General features: G+C 41.4%; 1 protein-coding gene across 1 annotated transcript in view; it reads left to right on the top strand.

The window, feature by feature from the left end:
• Positions 1 to 16,583, top strand: part of GABBR2 (gamma-aminobutyric acid type B receptor subunit 2) — a 457,140-nt gene extending 440,557 nt beyond the window's left edge. Inside the window, exons 18-19 of the mRNA XM_030971306.1 lie at positions 7,048 to 7,165; positions 14,084 to 16,583. Of these exons, the coding sequence (XP_030827166.1) occupies positions 7,048 to 7,165; positions 14,084 to 14,249 (284 nt within the window). The 3' untranslated portion in view covers positions 14,250 to 16,583. The remainder of the gene's footprint in view (positions 1 to 7,047; positions 7,166 to 14,083) is intronic.
• The last annotated feature ends 664 nt before the right edge of the window (positions 16,584 to 17,247 follow it).

Genomic DNA, 17,247 nt, shown 5'->3' on the forward strand with positions numbered 1-17,247 from the left:
ATGCACTCCATTAGCAGTAGGAGGCTGGCAAAGAAATCAAGGATAAAATATAACCTTTCTGCACTTACTTATGGCTATGTCTAGAAAAGACATTGATGCCTAACTGCTGCTTTAAGCAACAGCATCCAAGATTGTCTTTGTTCCTAATTTCCCCCAGTACAGCTCCCTAGCTTTTACATTTCTGCTGTGGGGTGCGTATGTAAAATCATCTGTAAGCATGGAGCCTTAATGTCCAGAGTAGCTTGGAGCTATGTATTATTGGGATTTACAGGGTAGATATTCTGCATACTGAAGTTGCTGGACACAGTTTTCTCAATAGACCTACCACATAAAGCTCCACACAAAAGGTGGGACAGATGGAGAAAGACACTTTCACTTGTCAAAATTTATCTGGAAAGGTGAGAGTATCCATTCACTTGAGAATGAGGAAGATCTGGATCCCAATCTGAAGAAGGTGTTTGAAGCTTGGTCCCACACCTGGTGGCAAATACTCCACGCATGCATATTGTAGTGTATCCTGATTCTGACACAAGGGACATTAAGTATTCATACTTCCAGGCTCTGAGCCACTATGATAAGCAACCCTTGCTAGCCTTTTCCTGTCCCTCCAATCCGATTTCTTCTGCCTCTTATCTTTCTACATTTCCCGGTCCCTTATCTACATCTGAATCTCCTGTCTGTTTCTCTCACTGCACCCATTCCCAATAGTCAACCTATGTGCTTAATATAAATTTGCTGTTCCAATCAAAATAACAAGGCTTTGGAGAATTCATGCTGCTGAGTCACTGCTGATTCTGTGCAGATTCAAACAGACACCACTTAAATGGTACTTAAAAAAATTCTGGCCCTTACGGCTACAGGAAAGCTAACTCCGAATGACATGGCTATGCTTTCTGTAGCTATGCATTTCATGAGCTTTCAGTGAAGGAAAGTACAGAAACTTGAAATTATGCATCCCTGGTGGTACTTGAGTGAAACTTCAGAATTGTAAATAATCTATTAGCGTGACCTAGGAGTGACCATCTCTCTCATCCCCACTGTGCAGCTGGGGAAGCCAGTCCAATATTAGTTTAAAGGTGATGATGAGGTTTGTGCCTTCCTTGATCTTGTGAAAAATGTGAGCTGGGAGAGGGGGAATAGGACAGTGAAGAGAGAGGCTCAAAATAGCAGCTGACTTGGAGCTAAAAATCATACCAGATAATTTGCTTTGTTGTTCACTTCTGTGTGAATTGTTTTTATAAAAGACCTTGCTGTTCTGGAGGAACTCACACAGAGAATGCCATGTAGGGTAACCCCACTGCTATTGCTTACACAAACTCAGGGCACTGCTCTTCACAGAACAGATCATAACATGGGATTTAGGCAATGCAGCTCGAACAAGCCCTAATCAAACTTTAATGTCATAATACACTTCAGTAGACTTCTGATCTGTAAAAATTGCCCGGAGTTAAAAATCCTAATTCCTATAGCCAAGTGCCAGAGGAGGTTATTTGATTCATCTCTTCCTTCTTCACCACCCTCATTTACATCAAACATATGGATTTAAGATACTAAAGTTAAATTACTTTAGCCAAAATAGGTAGATACAGCTGTGAACTCCTATATCTGCCTGACCTCAGGCAGTGTTTCATAACTTTGGGATTCCTGCTTAGTTATTAACAGCAACAGCTCCTGGTGTATCCCAGGATCTCTTTGCTGGCACAGGGACTCCTTCTTTACAGCACACTTCAGTACATCTCATTTAAAGAGAGATATTATCTGAGACACTCAACTCTTGTTCACAAATGTGTGATGTCCCTGAGACATCCACAGCAATTGGCTATGTAAGAAAAACAATTAGGAAAATGTGATTTGTGGTTTATGGTTTGATTGCTTTCTTTTAATGCAGGCTTTTTCACTGCACTGCTACATAGCTTTGTGTGGTCAAGCAGTTTTCAGCATGCTCTATGGACTATGGCTCTGAAACTTCAGATGCTGGATTTAAAAGGGCATCCCCTTAACTTCATTTCCTACATTCCTCGGATGACTTTGAGTCACTGTGCCTGCTAGTGACCTCAGCTCTGTGCACAGAGCAACACTAACTTCTCCCCTGGCATTTGTGGGATCTGGTGGCCTTGCTGGAGTGCCAGAGCCACATTATAGCCTGGGTTTGAGGCAGGGATGGGGTGTGGGGGAGGCCAGCGCTTGGCTCAGGCCACCTCTGTAAGAGACAGAGTCATTCAGCAAGAAGAGTCAGGCTTGGAGGCACGGTTGTGTTTGCCAGGCTGACATTTGGAAAAAAGGAGGACAAGTGCCTCAACTGCGATGCTGTGTAAAGGAAGGGGGGAGACACTAGATGATTTTGCTACTTGGAAATCTTGGAATCTTATCTTACTCTACTTGACTTCTTTTTGACATTTTAATACGTGAAGTTATTTCCATGTGACATAATTCACAAAATCATGGATTGAAAGAGTTTCAAATAAAACAAGGCTCAGAAGAAATCCTGCAGAAGAATGTCCCTCTATTTCTACCTTGGCCAGTACATTTCAGAGTAGCCTGTTAGGGAAATTAAGGAATGACAGCCATTCTGTGGAATGTACAGAAGAAGCAGGAGACAGCCTTTCCACAGTCCCTTGTTATGAGCAAACGCTTTTTGCAGGTTCTCTCTCTGCAGGCGCCCTTCCTTGTCTGTTTTAAGCCAGAAAGCAGTCTTTACTCATTGCTGCAAATGGGCTAGGAGCATTCATTTACATGTCAGATATGCCTACATACTGTCACTTGTCACCCCACTCCGATGTTTCCTGGTGTTAGTTTTTCCCCATGTAAAAGCAACTCAAAGAAAAACAGATTTCAAAGGCATGTTGCTCACAAATGCAAAGCAAAACAGGGTTCATCTGTGATGGATGGGGGAAGTATTATTTCTATGAAGTTCATGCAATTCAAGCATTAAGGTTGAAAAAGAGAGATTGAAAAAGAGATTCAAAGATAAGGGCTTTCAGAAATAACTCTTTTAAAGGATGCTGTTTTGAAGCAAGGATATAGTTCCTTTCTTTATAGAGATGAATAGAGATATGTATGCTAGTTTCTATGAAGCCTAACAAATTGACTCAATCCTGAAATTGGAGCTTGTTTCTGTTTCAACAGGGAGACCAACCTATCAGAGGTTCAGTACCTGTCCTTTCTTGCACAGAAATGAACCTGTAGTAAAAGGAATTTCTTCTGATTTAAAGTAGTATAAATCAGAGCAGAATCTTGTTGGCTTTTCTTTTTAAAAAATCTTCCTCTCAAAACACAATTATCAGAAGCTATGATTTAGATTGTCTGTGCAGAGTGCTTACTTCAGGAGAACTTTTTTCTGATTACCAGCAGACAATGTGATTGTTTTAATTTTTCCTTTCAGTTTACTTTCTTATCACCCTATTTACATGAAAAACAGAGACTGGCTAGTCATGTTTCACAGTCCAAACAACAGAACTGGGAAAAATTACAGCAGGTTTTCAAAATCTGTCTCTAGTTTTAAAGTTTCTTGAGCTCTTTAGTAAATCAGCAATCTCTGCCAGATCCTGTAAGTCCTTGTTAAACCACACTTGCTTCCTTGTGGAGCATAAAATATGTTTTCTAGCAAAGAGAAACAATAGTAGAATTGAAAGATATTGGATGAAGAGTAGTTCTGTCATCCAGTTCTAAGCCATCGGAGGAATATTGCCACTAAAGCATAATGATGAAGATGTTCAATAAAGCTGCAGTGTACAAACATCAACCAAGCAAGCACCTAGTTAAAAAAAAATATGTTTTCTAAACTCTTGGAAGAAATTGAAGCATCATCAGTCACCTAGTGCGTTCTGCCTGCAGCTGAATGAGGGTTGTTAGTATGCCTGGTGCATTTGAGCCTGCCCAGGTAATTTTGGCAGCTCGAGGTTGCAGAGTGATTACAGGTCACCCCTAGCAGAGGGAGAGGAGAGCAGCTGGGAGCAGTGACCTCCTCACTGAGCCCCTCGGCAGCCTGCATCAGGTGTGCTCTTGCAGCTCAGAGCTTTGTAAATGGAAGCTGGTTTTTTGCTACAGGTAGGCAAAGGTCCCAAGCTAAAGCCCTCTGGCTCTCACCGACCACTGGCAGGGAGCTTTCTTCTATAATGAGCCCATAGCCGAGCGCTCTGTGAGGCCCTTGAGATGTATTTGTCTTTTCTCCCGACAGCTTTCTGAATGGAAAGCACTCAGGCATCACTTATCCAGACTTCTGAGTTCCGGTTTGAGGTCTACAAAGGTGAAAATTATTTAGAAGGTGCTTCTGGCTAATGTAATTTCAATTTAAAAGGTAGTTACATCATCCCAGTGCAACTTACAGTGCCCTGAGGATGAAGGGCATTTTCCAGCCAGCATACTTAATGGACAGAGGAAGAGAGAGAATGGGGAAGTATCAAAAACACTGCGACACTTTCCAGGGGAAATTGGGAAATCAAATGTTTACCACTGCTTTCTGTTGTTCACATACATAAAACTAGTTTTCTAAACTCTTAAGTTTTTTAAGTACATATGGCAATAGTGTTTTTTCTTTAAGCTCCAGCTCCCAGAAGCATATGACTAAGTGAGAATCTTGCTCTTCATTATTTAAATGAAAGGTAAATGAAAAATAAAGATATTCTAGTTTCCATAGCTGCAAAATAAAAACCTAACAACTCCTCACCCAAAATGCTTAACAAATAAGAATTACCTTTATTTTTTCATTTTGAAAGAAGAAAATTAAAATGGGGAAAAAAGTGTCTGTATTTTGCCTGCATTTTATATATGTGCAGTAAAACTTGCATTTGTTAGCCTTGTATGCAGAAATTTATTCAGTGTATTAAGAGCAAGTCATCTGCAAAAGTGGTAGAAAAGAGTCTATTAAGAATAACACACGGTGATATATGGGCAGTTGGTGTTGAGAGGTGAGTAGGAAGAGAATCTACTCTAAACTAAATCCCCCACCTTTTTGACAAGGACCACCTCCTTCTCTTTCTCTCTCACAGCACAGCTGAAAGTACATGAAACTCCTTTAGTGTGTACAACACAGACTATCCTATTAAATAATATATTCCCAAACAGCAACGGTTGCATTTTCCAATCCTTTGCTGAAGAATTATATCTTTAGTGGCTTTTAAAAACGTTAAATTGCTTATCTTGGCAAAAGGAGTTGGAACCCTAAAATGATTAAATTTAGAGCTTTTCCATCCCTAATTATAAGGGTTAATGAAATTTTTACTTTGGTCTATATCAAAAAGTCAGCAGTTTCCATTGTCAGCTCAGATCAGCTCAGGACTGAATGTTGGTTTTAATCACGGAAGTAAAAAGTGTTCTTTTCTACATGTCTGTTTATAGACATCACAAGACTTTTATGCAAATGTCAAACTTGATATACAAAGAAATGCAATGTACAGAAAATAAAAACTGAACTCTTGTGACAGCAAGTGCCACACCAGCAAGCTTCAGATTGCCCTCAGATGATAGACCTCACTGCTTATCTTAACCACTGCCAGATTTGACTCTTTGCTGTATTCCCTTCACATCTAAACCATCAGTGAATGCTGCCATCTCTTAATTTTAAACACACTTCTTGCCACAACTGAATTCCTTAGCTCTCTTCTACTGACATTTTTTGCCCCAGCCGAAGCAGCTTCATGTGTTCAGGTCACCTCCTTTCTCACCTAGATTCTTCTCTTCAATGCAACATCAGTGAAAAATCTTGTCTCCTCCCCTGAGCTGTAGTGATACCCATGTCTGCACATTGTTGCCTCCTCACCTACACATTCAGTTGTTGCTTGCTTGTTAGGTTTTTCACAGCAGGAAGTGAATGCTATCAAATAATGACAGGGATAACCTGGCTAGGAGGGCAATTATAGATGTTGGAGTTTGTCCTCAAAACATTTAAGCTTCCAGCTTCTTTCCTCAGCTTGTGTTTCTGCTGCTTGTTTCTCCCCCCAGTGTCTGTTGACAGCATCTATATTCCTAGCATGCTGGGAGCTGAGCATTACTGGGGGCTTCTGAACATGAGTACAACAGAAAAGCCTTAACCCTTCAAAATATACTGGATTTTTCATGCCATTTTCCTTTTTTCTTTACTCTTTTCCTGCTTTTCCCCTTCATACCCACTTTTATGTTCAAATCCGCCAGTACCCTCTTCAAGAATTTACCTCAGACTCCTCTTCCATGCTGCCTCAATGCCCGCGGCAATCACTGCTGCTCTGTTTGTGTGGCAAACAACTGCTGGTGATGGATTTGGAGCTCTCTGTAATTATTTATGAAAACTGTGAACTGCCCTCATTATTCAGATGCTTTCTGTGTGATTTTATTTGGCTTACCACAAAAAGAGATTTTGAAAAAGCAGGCAGGAACAGAAAGGGTCTTAAAATGGCTGTGTTTGCCCGTGTTTCTCAGGGGGAATGATGCCATGGGCTTCAGCACAGCTAGCCAGGGACACCCAGGACACCCAGGGGAAACAAGAATTATGATCTGTTTTGTTATCAGTATGCAGAAAAGAAAAAAGTGTAATGACATCATTAGCTGTCCTTGCTGCAGACAGCCTATGGACCGGTGCAGCTGGTATGAATCATGTTTCCGTGCTGAAAATGATGGCAGTAGCAGACAGGCAAATGACAGCACTTATTTTCCTGTGTGATCATAAGAGTATCAAGGTTTTCACATCAATGAAATTATAGTTTTTCTAGGAAAAGTCTTAAGAAGGAGGGTTTATGAAAAGGTTACAATTTCTAACTGCAAGTATAACTATATATTAATAAGCATAACTAAGTATAGTTACATTATTTTTTCACATAGCCCAAGACTAGATGAGAGAGCATGATGACACTTTTGTCACTTTTCTGTTTCTTTGTGATGGTTTCTATGGAGGAATACATCATCCAAAACAGGGGAGAACCAAGTTCTCACAGCAAAATTTGGAACTCTGCTGGAATATAGGTAGTACGAGTTTACTTTGTGGCATTATGGATATCTGGAAAAAGTTAAAATGAAACTATTTTAAAATGGTCTCTTGGTCACATTAAAGTAAAATTGAATGTGTTGTCCATCCAGATGGTGAGAAAGCCATTTTGAAAAATCATCTTGATCAAAATCCACCAGCACAGTGGGGTTCATCAGACCCTTCCAGAACAAGCAAAGATGCCATAGAAGACATCAACTCTCCAGAACAGTAAGTATATATCATTACCTTGCTGACAAGACATTAATTTAAATTATTGCATTTCATCAAAGTATGTATTTCCCTTCCATGCATTTTTTATGGAAAGGCCTTCACTGTAACCCCCTTTCAGCCCGCCCAGGCTACAGAGAGAGCCTGAAACATCAACAGCTAAGGAATGTGAATGGCACCTCCTGAAGCAGCTGTAGGCAGCAAAGTTGTACTGTGCCTCCCTGCCTCCCTGCCACCAGCTCCCCACCCCAAAGGAATTTAAAGGATATCAGGGGCTTTAGATCCTAAGGTGCCCCAAAGACAAATCAATATGCTCCTTTTCTCTTGCTAGAAACATCCATAGCATGATGTCCAAAGTTTCTGTAGAGAGTTACAGGATTAGCTGTGCCCAAAGTGTGTGGAGAAGAGGATGTACGTATGTGCACAAATGTGTTATGACTCTTGTCAAAAGTCCAAGTCTTTCCACACACCAGCCAGAGGGGTTCATAGTGTACACAGACATTCTGTTCTTTTACATTCTTTAGCTAGATGAGAAATAAAAAATGTCCTGAGGGCTTTTCAACGTTGCTAGAGCAGCTGGACCTGAGTTTTGGCATGGGAAAGCCCACACTAAGTAGTTTCCCTTAGAAACAATGCTGCAGCTACAAGGAGAGGATGGCACAAAACACTGGCTAGATTTACAGAGGGGAAAGAGTCTTCTGATGTCAGCTTTTCACCCTAGAATTCTCTACAATAAACTCATGTCCTACCCTCCACAAGCCGGGCAGGACCTGCCATGGGCAGGAGCCCCGGGAAGCGTCGTTCTCGTGTGTGCCCGGATCTGCCGCTTCCCCACGGCAGCCTGGTTACATGAGCATCACTTCATCAGTGTCTGAGCTAATAGCTGTCAGACTCCTGGGCAATTTAAAAGCTTATTTAAAACAGAATAAATTAAACAAATTACTAGAATGAGTCACGTTACATCAGCAGCAGCAACCCTGATTGCAGATAGTAGCTCCTGTCTCATACTACCTGGAGCAGGAAAACATGTGGATGTCTAAATCTGTCCTTGCACTCAAAGAAAAAACCCAACCCAAATCTGCAAAGAAGCTAATTCACACACACATAAGCACCAAAAAGAGATCCTACAGTAGATGAAATATCTTGTAATTTCACAAAAGCAGGTCTCTTGCTGAGAGAGCTCTCATGACTTCATGGGGTCAGCAGAGTGCTTTAATGCATAGCTATTAAAGGCCTGGGTTTTTTTCAGTACCATTTGTCAGAAATAATGTAGTGTGAATTCAGCCTCATCCACATGTAGCCCACTTACATTAAGGAAGATGCTAAGAAAAACACAGACACTCACATAATCCAATTGTCTCGATACAGATTTAATACAGACAAAGAAAAATATTTGGTGGCGATAGAACTTCCCCTAGGCTAGTGATAACTGATGAGAAGACTGAGATTTCCTAAAGGTTCTGGAGAGTGGTTCAGTACAAATCTGAACAATCTCTGACATTTATGGAAAGCAATTAATAAAATCCTGCTAAATCTAAACAGTGTCATTCAACACTTGCACAGTTGTGTCTGTGCCAGGTACAAGGGCCAATCTCTCCCCTGAGAATGAGTTGGCACTTTGGGTACCAAAACCACACTGCCCAGACACACAGTGGATCTGCCAGGGAGGAGAAGTGTAGCTGTCTTCAGGACTTCCCTCTTTTTGACAAGATATTGCCTCTCGCCAAAATTTGTACTCTTTAAGATATCCTTCTGCACCTCTGGGATTGTTTTTCAACTTGTCTGGCAGCACTTCTGTCATTTGATGGTTGCTAAATGTATAATTTTTGGGGGAAAAAAGGAGTTAAAAGCAAGCTGTAGTTTCTGTCTTTCTCATTTCACTTCATACATAGGACATCTGATAGGTAGTCACATAGTCTGAGAAACTTATTTCTTATTCAAGAACACAAATCTCAAGGAGAATTAGTCTGAAAAAGATTTCCTCTTGGTCATAAACCTGTGAAAGGAGGATGTCAAGACAATCATTTTCCTGCAGAAGTTTTAACTCTTTAATGGTTGTGGGGGGAAAAAAATCCAGCTTCCTGTGCTTGTCAGTACTCATGAGAACTGGCATCTTCTAGTATGAAAGCTCTTACAGAGGCCAGAAAGGAGCTGGTTTGGGATTTTTTCATTCTTTCTCACCATTAGTGCTACATTTGACTCATTGTAAGATCCCTTATTCTACAATTGTGCACAAAGTAAAGGCACAACAGTATACACACACCTCAGGCAGTACTGCAGGAAGTTTGTTTTTATGGGGTGATGTTTACACTGTCTCAATCCAAATGTAGAAAAATTTGGTTTTGTGCTTGGCTCAGATTTAGAACCCTGCACCTAAGGAAAATGCAGTCTGTGTGACTAAAGCAGGCTTAGAACATGAGTATAGACGAATCTCAGTTCCCTTGGCAGTTCCTGCTGGGCAGGACCCAGTAGATTTTCCACACTGCCATGTAAAATTTTCCATACCCAGTCAGACCATCAGATAAGAAGAGCAAAAAGTGGGTGCTGGCTGCTTTCTTTCCTGTTTACACTGTCTGCACAGTATAAACTAACACTTCCTATAGCAGGCAAAGCAGTGCCAGTGCACAGGCACAAGCCCTGCCCTTTGATTTCCCATTTTTTAGCATGCTCCCCAGCACAGCTGTACCAGTTTGTATTCTCCAGGTAGTGCTCAGCAACAGTCCTGGGGGATGCTTAGCTGTGTGAATAGACACTGTACCGTGCCAGCTCATCTCAGGTCCAGAGAGCAGTCTGAACCAGTTTAAAATAGATATCATTCTTTCTCCAGTAGGATGACCTGTCTCTCAGGCAAAGTCATCTGCTTTGATGAGTATTAAACTGTGCATATTTCCTGATGGGCAGTCCTGCTTATCTAAAGATCACATCAGTCAGCTTGTCTGCATGATGGCCACGTTCAATGGTTTATCTTCTGTGACCCTTAAAGACATCTGTCTGTGCACTTCATTCCTGCATGTTGTCCCTTCTCATCAGTGGCCTACATCCAGCAGGCCATTTCTTTTGGGCACTATTAGAATTTATTCCATTCTCATTTTAACAGCAACACTATGTAAGAGTCTTCCAGATCTCTGAGTAGACGTGATGACAGATTTCTGCAGGACCCCACTAAAACTTGCCATCTTAATAGACTATTTCTATATGCAGAGTTTTTTGTAACCTTCAAAGCGTAACTTCAAAGCATAGCTGGAGCCAGTTATGTTAATTTAAGTAACAAAAAATTCTCATTCAGAAAAGTTGGTTGTGACTGGATAATTGCACTGCAGCCATATGCCTCAGCATGAGCAGACCTTTGTTATTTGGTTTCTTCACTGAGAGTAGCTTATCTATGATCTATCTATCTATGGTCTTACTCAAATGGGTCATTAAAATAAGGTGGGTTTAGAATGATTAGTTTACTTGCTAGTAGAACATCTTGCTTTACTGTAATGTTTTGCAGCTTCCCTGCATTTGCTAAAAATCAACATTAATGTACTGCAGAATTAACTGACACAGTCCTTGAGTGCTTAGACACAGTATACACACTCCCACAGAACTTCAGATGTTTGACTGTTGCAGCAATTTGTTTCAGTCCCCCCACTTACCAATGGATCTTATTAGTGGTTTTCTATAGCAAAACCAAAATATATTTCAAATGCCTTGGCCCCCCTTGTGGTATTGTGCATTCCCATGTGCATTGCATTGTGCTCCTGCATCGACACTGGAAGTCAAGGTTTTACCTGATTTTATATTTTCCCTAATAAATGGCATATATGTTTCCCTAATAAATGGAGTTTCTGTACAGAGCTGAGGACACCTGCCCTCACACAGAACCTGATGAGTGGGTGCTCTGTGTGTGGAATCATATTTGCTTTCCATCTTCTTCAGTGGCTGCCTGTGATTCTAGACCCACTATTACCAACCATTACCTCTCCAAAATACTTGACCGTATATAAGCTTTCACATACATATCTGTACAGTGTGGACAACTTGAAACAAATTCCTAGAGTCATATAATGGTTTGGGCTGGAAGGGATCTTTAAGGGTCAGCCAGTCCAATCCCCCTGCAATGAGCAAAGACAACTTTATGTAGATCAGGTTGTTCAAATCCCCATCCACTTTGGCCTTGAATGGGGTGTCTGAGCCACCTGTGGCAGTGTTTCACCACCCTCATCATAAAAATTTGTTACTTTTATGTAGTCTAAATCTACCCTCATGTGTTTAAAACCTCACACAGCATCTTCTTACTCCATGCCCTTGTAAAAAGTCCTTCTCCAGCTTTCTTGTAAGCCCCCTTTAGGTACCGTAAGGCAGCTTTAAGGCCTCCCTGGAGCTTTCTCTTCTCCAAGATGAAAAACACCAGCTCTCTCAGCCTGTATTCATGCAAGACATCCCCCAGCCCTCTGATTTTCACTGTGGCCTTCCTCTGGACTCCCTCCAGCGGGTCCTCATGCTTCTTATGAGAAGAGCTGAATGCAATATTCCAGGTGGGGTCTTGCCAGAGAAAAGCAGAGGGGCAGCATAATTTCCCTCATACTGCTGGCCACACTGCTTTTGATACAGCCCTGGATATGATTAACTTTCTGGGCTGCAAGTGCACATTGCTGGGCCATGCCCAGCTTTTCACCCACCATCACCCCCAGTTTTCTCTTGGCAGGGCTGCTCTCAATCCCTTCATCCTCCAGCCTGTATTGATACCAAGGATTCCTCCCCAAAGCATTGGCAAAGTGTGGCAGGAGTGGAAGGAGGGAAAATCACTGATATTGGGGGGAAAAACCTAAAAACAGTGAGGCAAGGCACAAAATTTGCTTTCACTTCAGGCAAAAATACCAGGTTTGTTTGGATTGTGCTGCTCATTTTGTTTTGTTTCGTGTTTCACTCTATGGGTTTTGTCTACACTCTTGATTGTGTGCAAGTCTACAGGCTACAATTCTCTGCCCCAATTCCCGGAACCAAGTTTGCAAGTGAAAGTAAACTTTTAAGTACAGTTAAAGCAAAATTTGCCACCCACTGCAGCCACTGTTGGCATAGCTAAATAAACATGCTTTGTCCATGGTATGGCTAACACTGAAGTGGATGAAAAAAAATCCTATTCACTTGATTATGCAACTGGATTCTCTTGGAGTGGCTTCAAAAAGCCCTTTAATGAGAAGCCTATAACAGTTGAACAAAGTAAGCGTTTCCACTGGTGGGAAAATAAGTGCAGGCAATTCTGCATTTGACCCCTCAACAAGAGACAGAATGACAATCCACAGCATCAGGCTCATAAGGATTCAGCACAGGGAAACATCAAGCCATGCCCCCTCTGCACTCCTTGGGAACAAGGCATGACTTCATTGATAGCACCAGGAAGAGCTGAGCAGCCCAGCAAAACAACAATGAATGGATTTTGTTTAGTTCCAGGAATGCACTGCCAGCACTAGAATGATCATCACTGAGGACTAACATTGTGTGAAACTTTAGAAAGGAGTTTGAGGGGGAGAAACAATGAGAAAGAGTTTCCTGGGTAGGCAGACAACAGCTACTCATACTGCACCTCTGTATAAACAAGCTGAAGTTTGTAGTGAAGAAACTAATGAGCAGAACACTACATTTCTTTCTGTTTGAATTTAAAAGCTATACTGCTTCGTCCCCAAGCAGTGCAATGGATACTTTAGTGTCTGTTTTTGCTACCTAAAACACAAAGCAAAAAAGCAATTAAATGTCATTTGAATCAAAAAGGCTGTCCAAAGGTTAGCTTTCAAAGAAACACATAAAGGCCTTTCTATACACAGACATTATATCAGATAACAGGCAAACATAAATTTAAAACTCTATTATACTGATACAATGCTTTCTATGGGCATTTTTGTCCTGAAATCCAAAAGTCAGTCTTCCGTTCAGTTCAGTCACCTTGACATCTCTCTTCTCTTTAGAAAGTGCCTCTGTGTTTCAAGGGGAAATGTCTTAAAATACAAAGACATCCTGATGATAAAATGACTGAAAACATCTTTTACACTAGCAAACCTCAACAGGATTTTGATTTTGTGGAAGGTGCTAATATATCCACAGCACGGGAGTAGCAGAGCCCTTTTCTCATGGCACCATCCTCTCCAAGGAAAGGACTTAGATGCAATACCTGTGAGCATGATTTAGTATCAATTAAAAAAAAAATTATACCCATTGTCATGATGCCAATCCACTTGGAAAAACAGATACAGAATGTTGGGTTCTGGAACACTGAATTTTAGTATGGGTATTGGGCAGGACTGCTTTTAGAGGGCCATCTCTTCAGTCCCATGGCACTCAAAAGCATCTATCACCTCAAAAGCACAGACCCACACTTTAAACAGGAGCTACTTAAAAGAGGAAAAACCATCAGTCCCAAATCCCTCCCACCATGCACCTGTGTTTGCTTTAGCTGGAGTTGCAGAAATGCCATCCTTAGTACTGACATCCTTGTGCTAAGTGGTGCGTGGCTTGGAACTCAGTCTGTGACCTCCTGCATGTCTGCACGGTAGGATGGGGCTCTGCAAGCAGCAGATCCCTTTGCAAGAGGTGGGGAGTCACCAAGCCATACACCCTCTTTGCAAACTTAAGGTTTTCTTGGTATCAGCAGTCTAACAATTAACCTGAATGTGGCTGGGAATTTCAGGAGGTTGTGAGATGCTGAGAAAGCACATTTAGTTTCCTTTGTCATGGCCAACCCGTCAGAAAAATCCCCCAAGGGGAAAACAGCATCCTGGTGGCACAGTTCAGCATCAGCCAGTGCGATGCTCGTGGCGTTAACCCTGCTGGTGACAGCGGCAGGCACAGGGGACTCCCTGGCAGCAGCCTGGGGACGCACCAGCCGTGTGATGTGCTCCCTCTGCCCCTTGGTAACGCTCCTCTCCCTGTCTCCCGCAGCATACAGCGCCGGCTGTCCTTGCAGCTGCCCATCCTGCATCACGCCTACCTGCCGTCCATAGGAGGAGTGGATGCCAGCTGTGCCAGCCCCTGCGTCAGCCCCAGTGCCAGCCCTCGGCACAGACACGTGCCACCCTCCTTCCGAGTGATGGTTTCAGGGCTGTAGGAGGGCGAGATCAGTGCTTCCTGAACTGCTTTTAAGTACTCAAAGACTGGACTAAACATCTGACCTAGAACTCTGCTACAAACATGTAACATTGGCTCTTACTGCAGAGGAACTTCTGCTGAGGCCCTCGTCACAGGAGTGCCCACGTAACTCATGTGAAAAAGCAAAGGAGGACACAAAGAGTTTGATCTGTAGCCTTATTCATGGAGTTTTTATTTCTTCACCTAGAAGTCACTGAAAAATGTTTCTTCCAAAATTTCTACTAGCAACAAGGATGCTGGGATATATGGATATTGCAAAAAAGACACTAGGGAAAAATAAAAAAATAAAAAACCACTCAAATGTCACTGAGCTTTACGTGGCTGCTGAGAACATGCAATTCTATACTGTATCCATGTAAGGAAAATGTAGTGGTCGAGCTATACCATGTTGGAATAGATACACTCATTTTTACAGGAGTTATGTTAAATCGCTGGAAACATTCTGCACTGGTTAGTCTTGCTTTTTTTCATTTCAGGGATGATGTTTAGCAGGAAAGAGGAATTGTGAGAAATGATTCCTCGGGTGTCATTGAGACTCTGCAGTGCTGCGAGCAGGGTCACCTTTACCTTGCAGCTGTATGTATAACCCAAGCAGAGCCTGAAGCTCCAGCTCTGAGTTGCCACCAGCTGGAGAACTGCTGATTGCAAGCAGAGCACTTCACCCTTCTCCAAGGCAATGATAGTGACTGCTGACCATCTGCAGCTTCATTTTTAGCAAAGTTTCTGCACCTATTTCAGGATAAACACCACCAACCATAACACACTAAACTGTCTGAAAAAGTCCTAGGGCTGATATCTCAGGAAACTGAGGACAGATGGGTAGTAAAGTCTTAATGCCACAGGATGAATTGTTTTTCCTAGTTTGTTTGAATTGTGTCGCACATAATTACAATAAAATTAACTGAGTGGACTTGGGGGGAGGGATTAGGGCACAGCACTTTGCTGCTGCAGGCAAAGCCTGCAGGGCACATAGATGTGAATATACACGATGTTTGCTCCGTACCTGCGTACGTGTGACAGTTGTAGTGGATAGGAGAGGACAAATCAAATCTACCAATAGAATATTTTACCTGACTCCTGAAAGGACTGTGAAAAAACAGTGGAGTTTATACTTTAGCTCCTTTCCCTGAACCAAAGTAATTAGGAGGAACGATAGTGGTGTACCGTCTGGACCAACTCTGGAGCCAAACCCTCAGGCACAGGTGAGACACACATATAGCTTATTTTTCCAAGGGACTGGAAATGTATCCTCCCACTGCCAGGGCTGTTTGCTAAAAGTAGGGGGGGAAAAAACCCACATGAAGCACCCTCTGGGCTCTCAGTTTTCTTTAATCAACACTTATGCCCCTCAGACCAAACCTTTGGAATGACATTCGCACAAAGGTTTATAAATCAGCAATGACTGAAGCACAGCTGAAGGGGTTCCTTAGCTGAGGGATTTAACTGCAGCTTTGACAAGCTAGCATAAACCTCCATTAAAAATAAAACACACCTCATAGTGGCCAAAACCAAGATGAATATGTATCTGAATCTTACAATCAGGAGCATCACAAAATATTTCACTTGGCACATACAGTAAGAGAGGTTGTGGAAATATCTGTAGCTTTTAGAACAAAAAAACATGTAAGTATAAACACAGATAAACTAGAACTCATTACTCTGTTTAAGCACTAAACACTGACGTCGTCACTCAATGTGTGTTGACAGTATTCTCTTGCTTTATTAATATCATCAGGGCCTGGTTTATTTTAAAAGGAATGTTAATTTTTAAAAAGAGAAAATTATGATAATGTATATAATGTATACACAAAGATCTCTGTAGAAATATTATTCCAACTTAGCAGGAAAAAACAAAAATAATTCAGAAGTATCGGACCATTGGAGGTGAGTGTGTGTGTGTGTGTGTGTGTGTCTGTAACTTCGTGAATACTGACTGTGTGACGTTTATTAGGTTTAAACCATGCAGTACATTCTTTGTCTCAATGATACGGTAGTTTCTCCCATAACATTTTTTTTTTTACTTTACTGCAGATAACAAGACCAACCAAGTGAATATAGCTATTTAATGTTTCTGTTCTTTTATACTGCAGCAAAAATGTACTGTAAATTTATGAAGAGGCTGTGCCCCAATGGCATTTTCCAATGATGTTAGTGCACAAATGCTTTAAACTAGACTGGAACTGCCAGAATAAAATGTAAATGAAGAATTTCTTGTATAACCTTATACTGCATGAGATCAATTTTTAATAAATTGTTGCAAATCTGTTTTTATGAATAAAATATATAAAACTTAGCTTTTTGGACTCAGTGCCCTCTTCCCCCCTTGCAAAATCATTTTTGATGAGAGAGAGTGTGTGTATATATATATAAACATAGATGTATATAAAAGCCTCCTTGGAGAAAGAGGAATCCTATTACAACCCTACATTTCAATAAAAATGTAATATGTAATAAAAATACACATCCTAGTTGTAGAACAGTTTGCATTTGGAAATAACAGGTAGATGAGCCTCTGCCCTGAAATATGATTACTGCAGTACCCAAGAGTGAAATCCAAGACCTTTTGCAAATGGGAAAATAATCAAAATGTGTACTGAACATTTCTATCCAAACCACACTTAGCCCACACACTGTTCTCTCTTGCCCTGCAGTGAATGTGAATTCAGAAGAAAAAGAAATATTTTACTATTTCACACAAGTTATTGAAGTTGAGCCAATGTTCCAGCTCAATAGTAAAATCTCTGCATCAACAAATGAGAAGTTTCTGAGAATAAATACCAATTTCTGCATGAAGACAAACACTAAGCCTCTCCATCTAGTTTTGTGCATGTGATAGGATTTGTGCCTTAAAGCAGGTTCTTCTGCATGGCAGAACAGGAGGAGGGTGGGAATGTTGGGCAATGAGAAAGTGAGAGGAAAGCGCATTTTGAGTTGTTTGCTTTTCAACAGGGGAGAAA

The sequence above is a fragment of the Camarhynchus parvulus genome, chromosome 2 (assembly GCF_901933205.1).
Source record: "Camarhynchus parvulus chromosome 2, STF_HiC, whole genome shotgun sequence".
NCBI classification, from domain to species: Eukaryota; Metazoa; Chordata; class Aves; order Passeriformes; family Thraupidae; genus Camarhynchus; species Camarhynchus parvulus.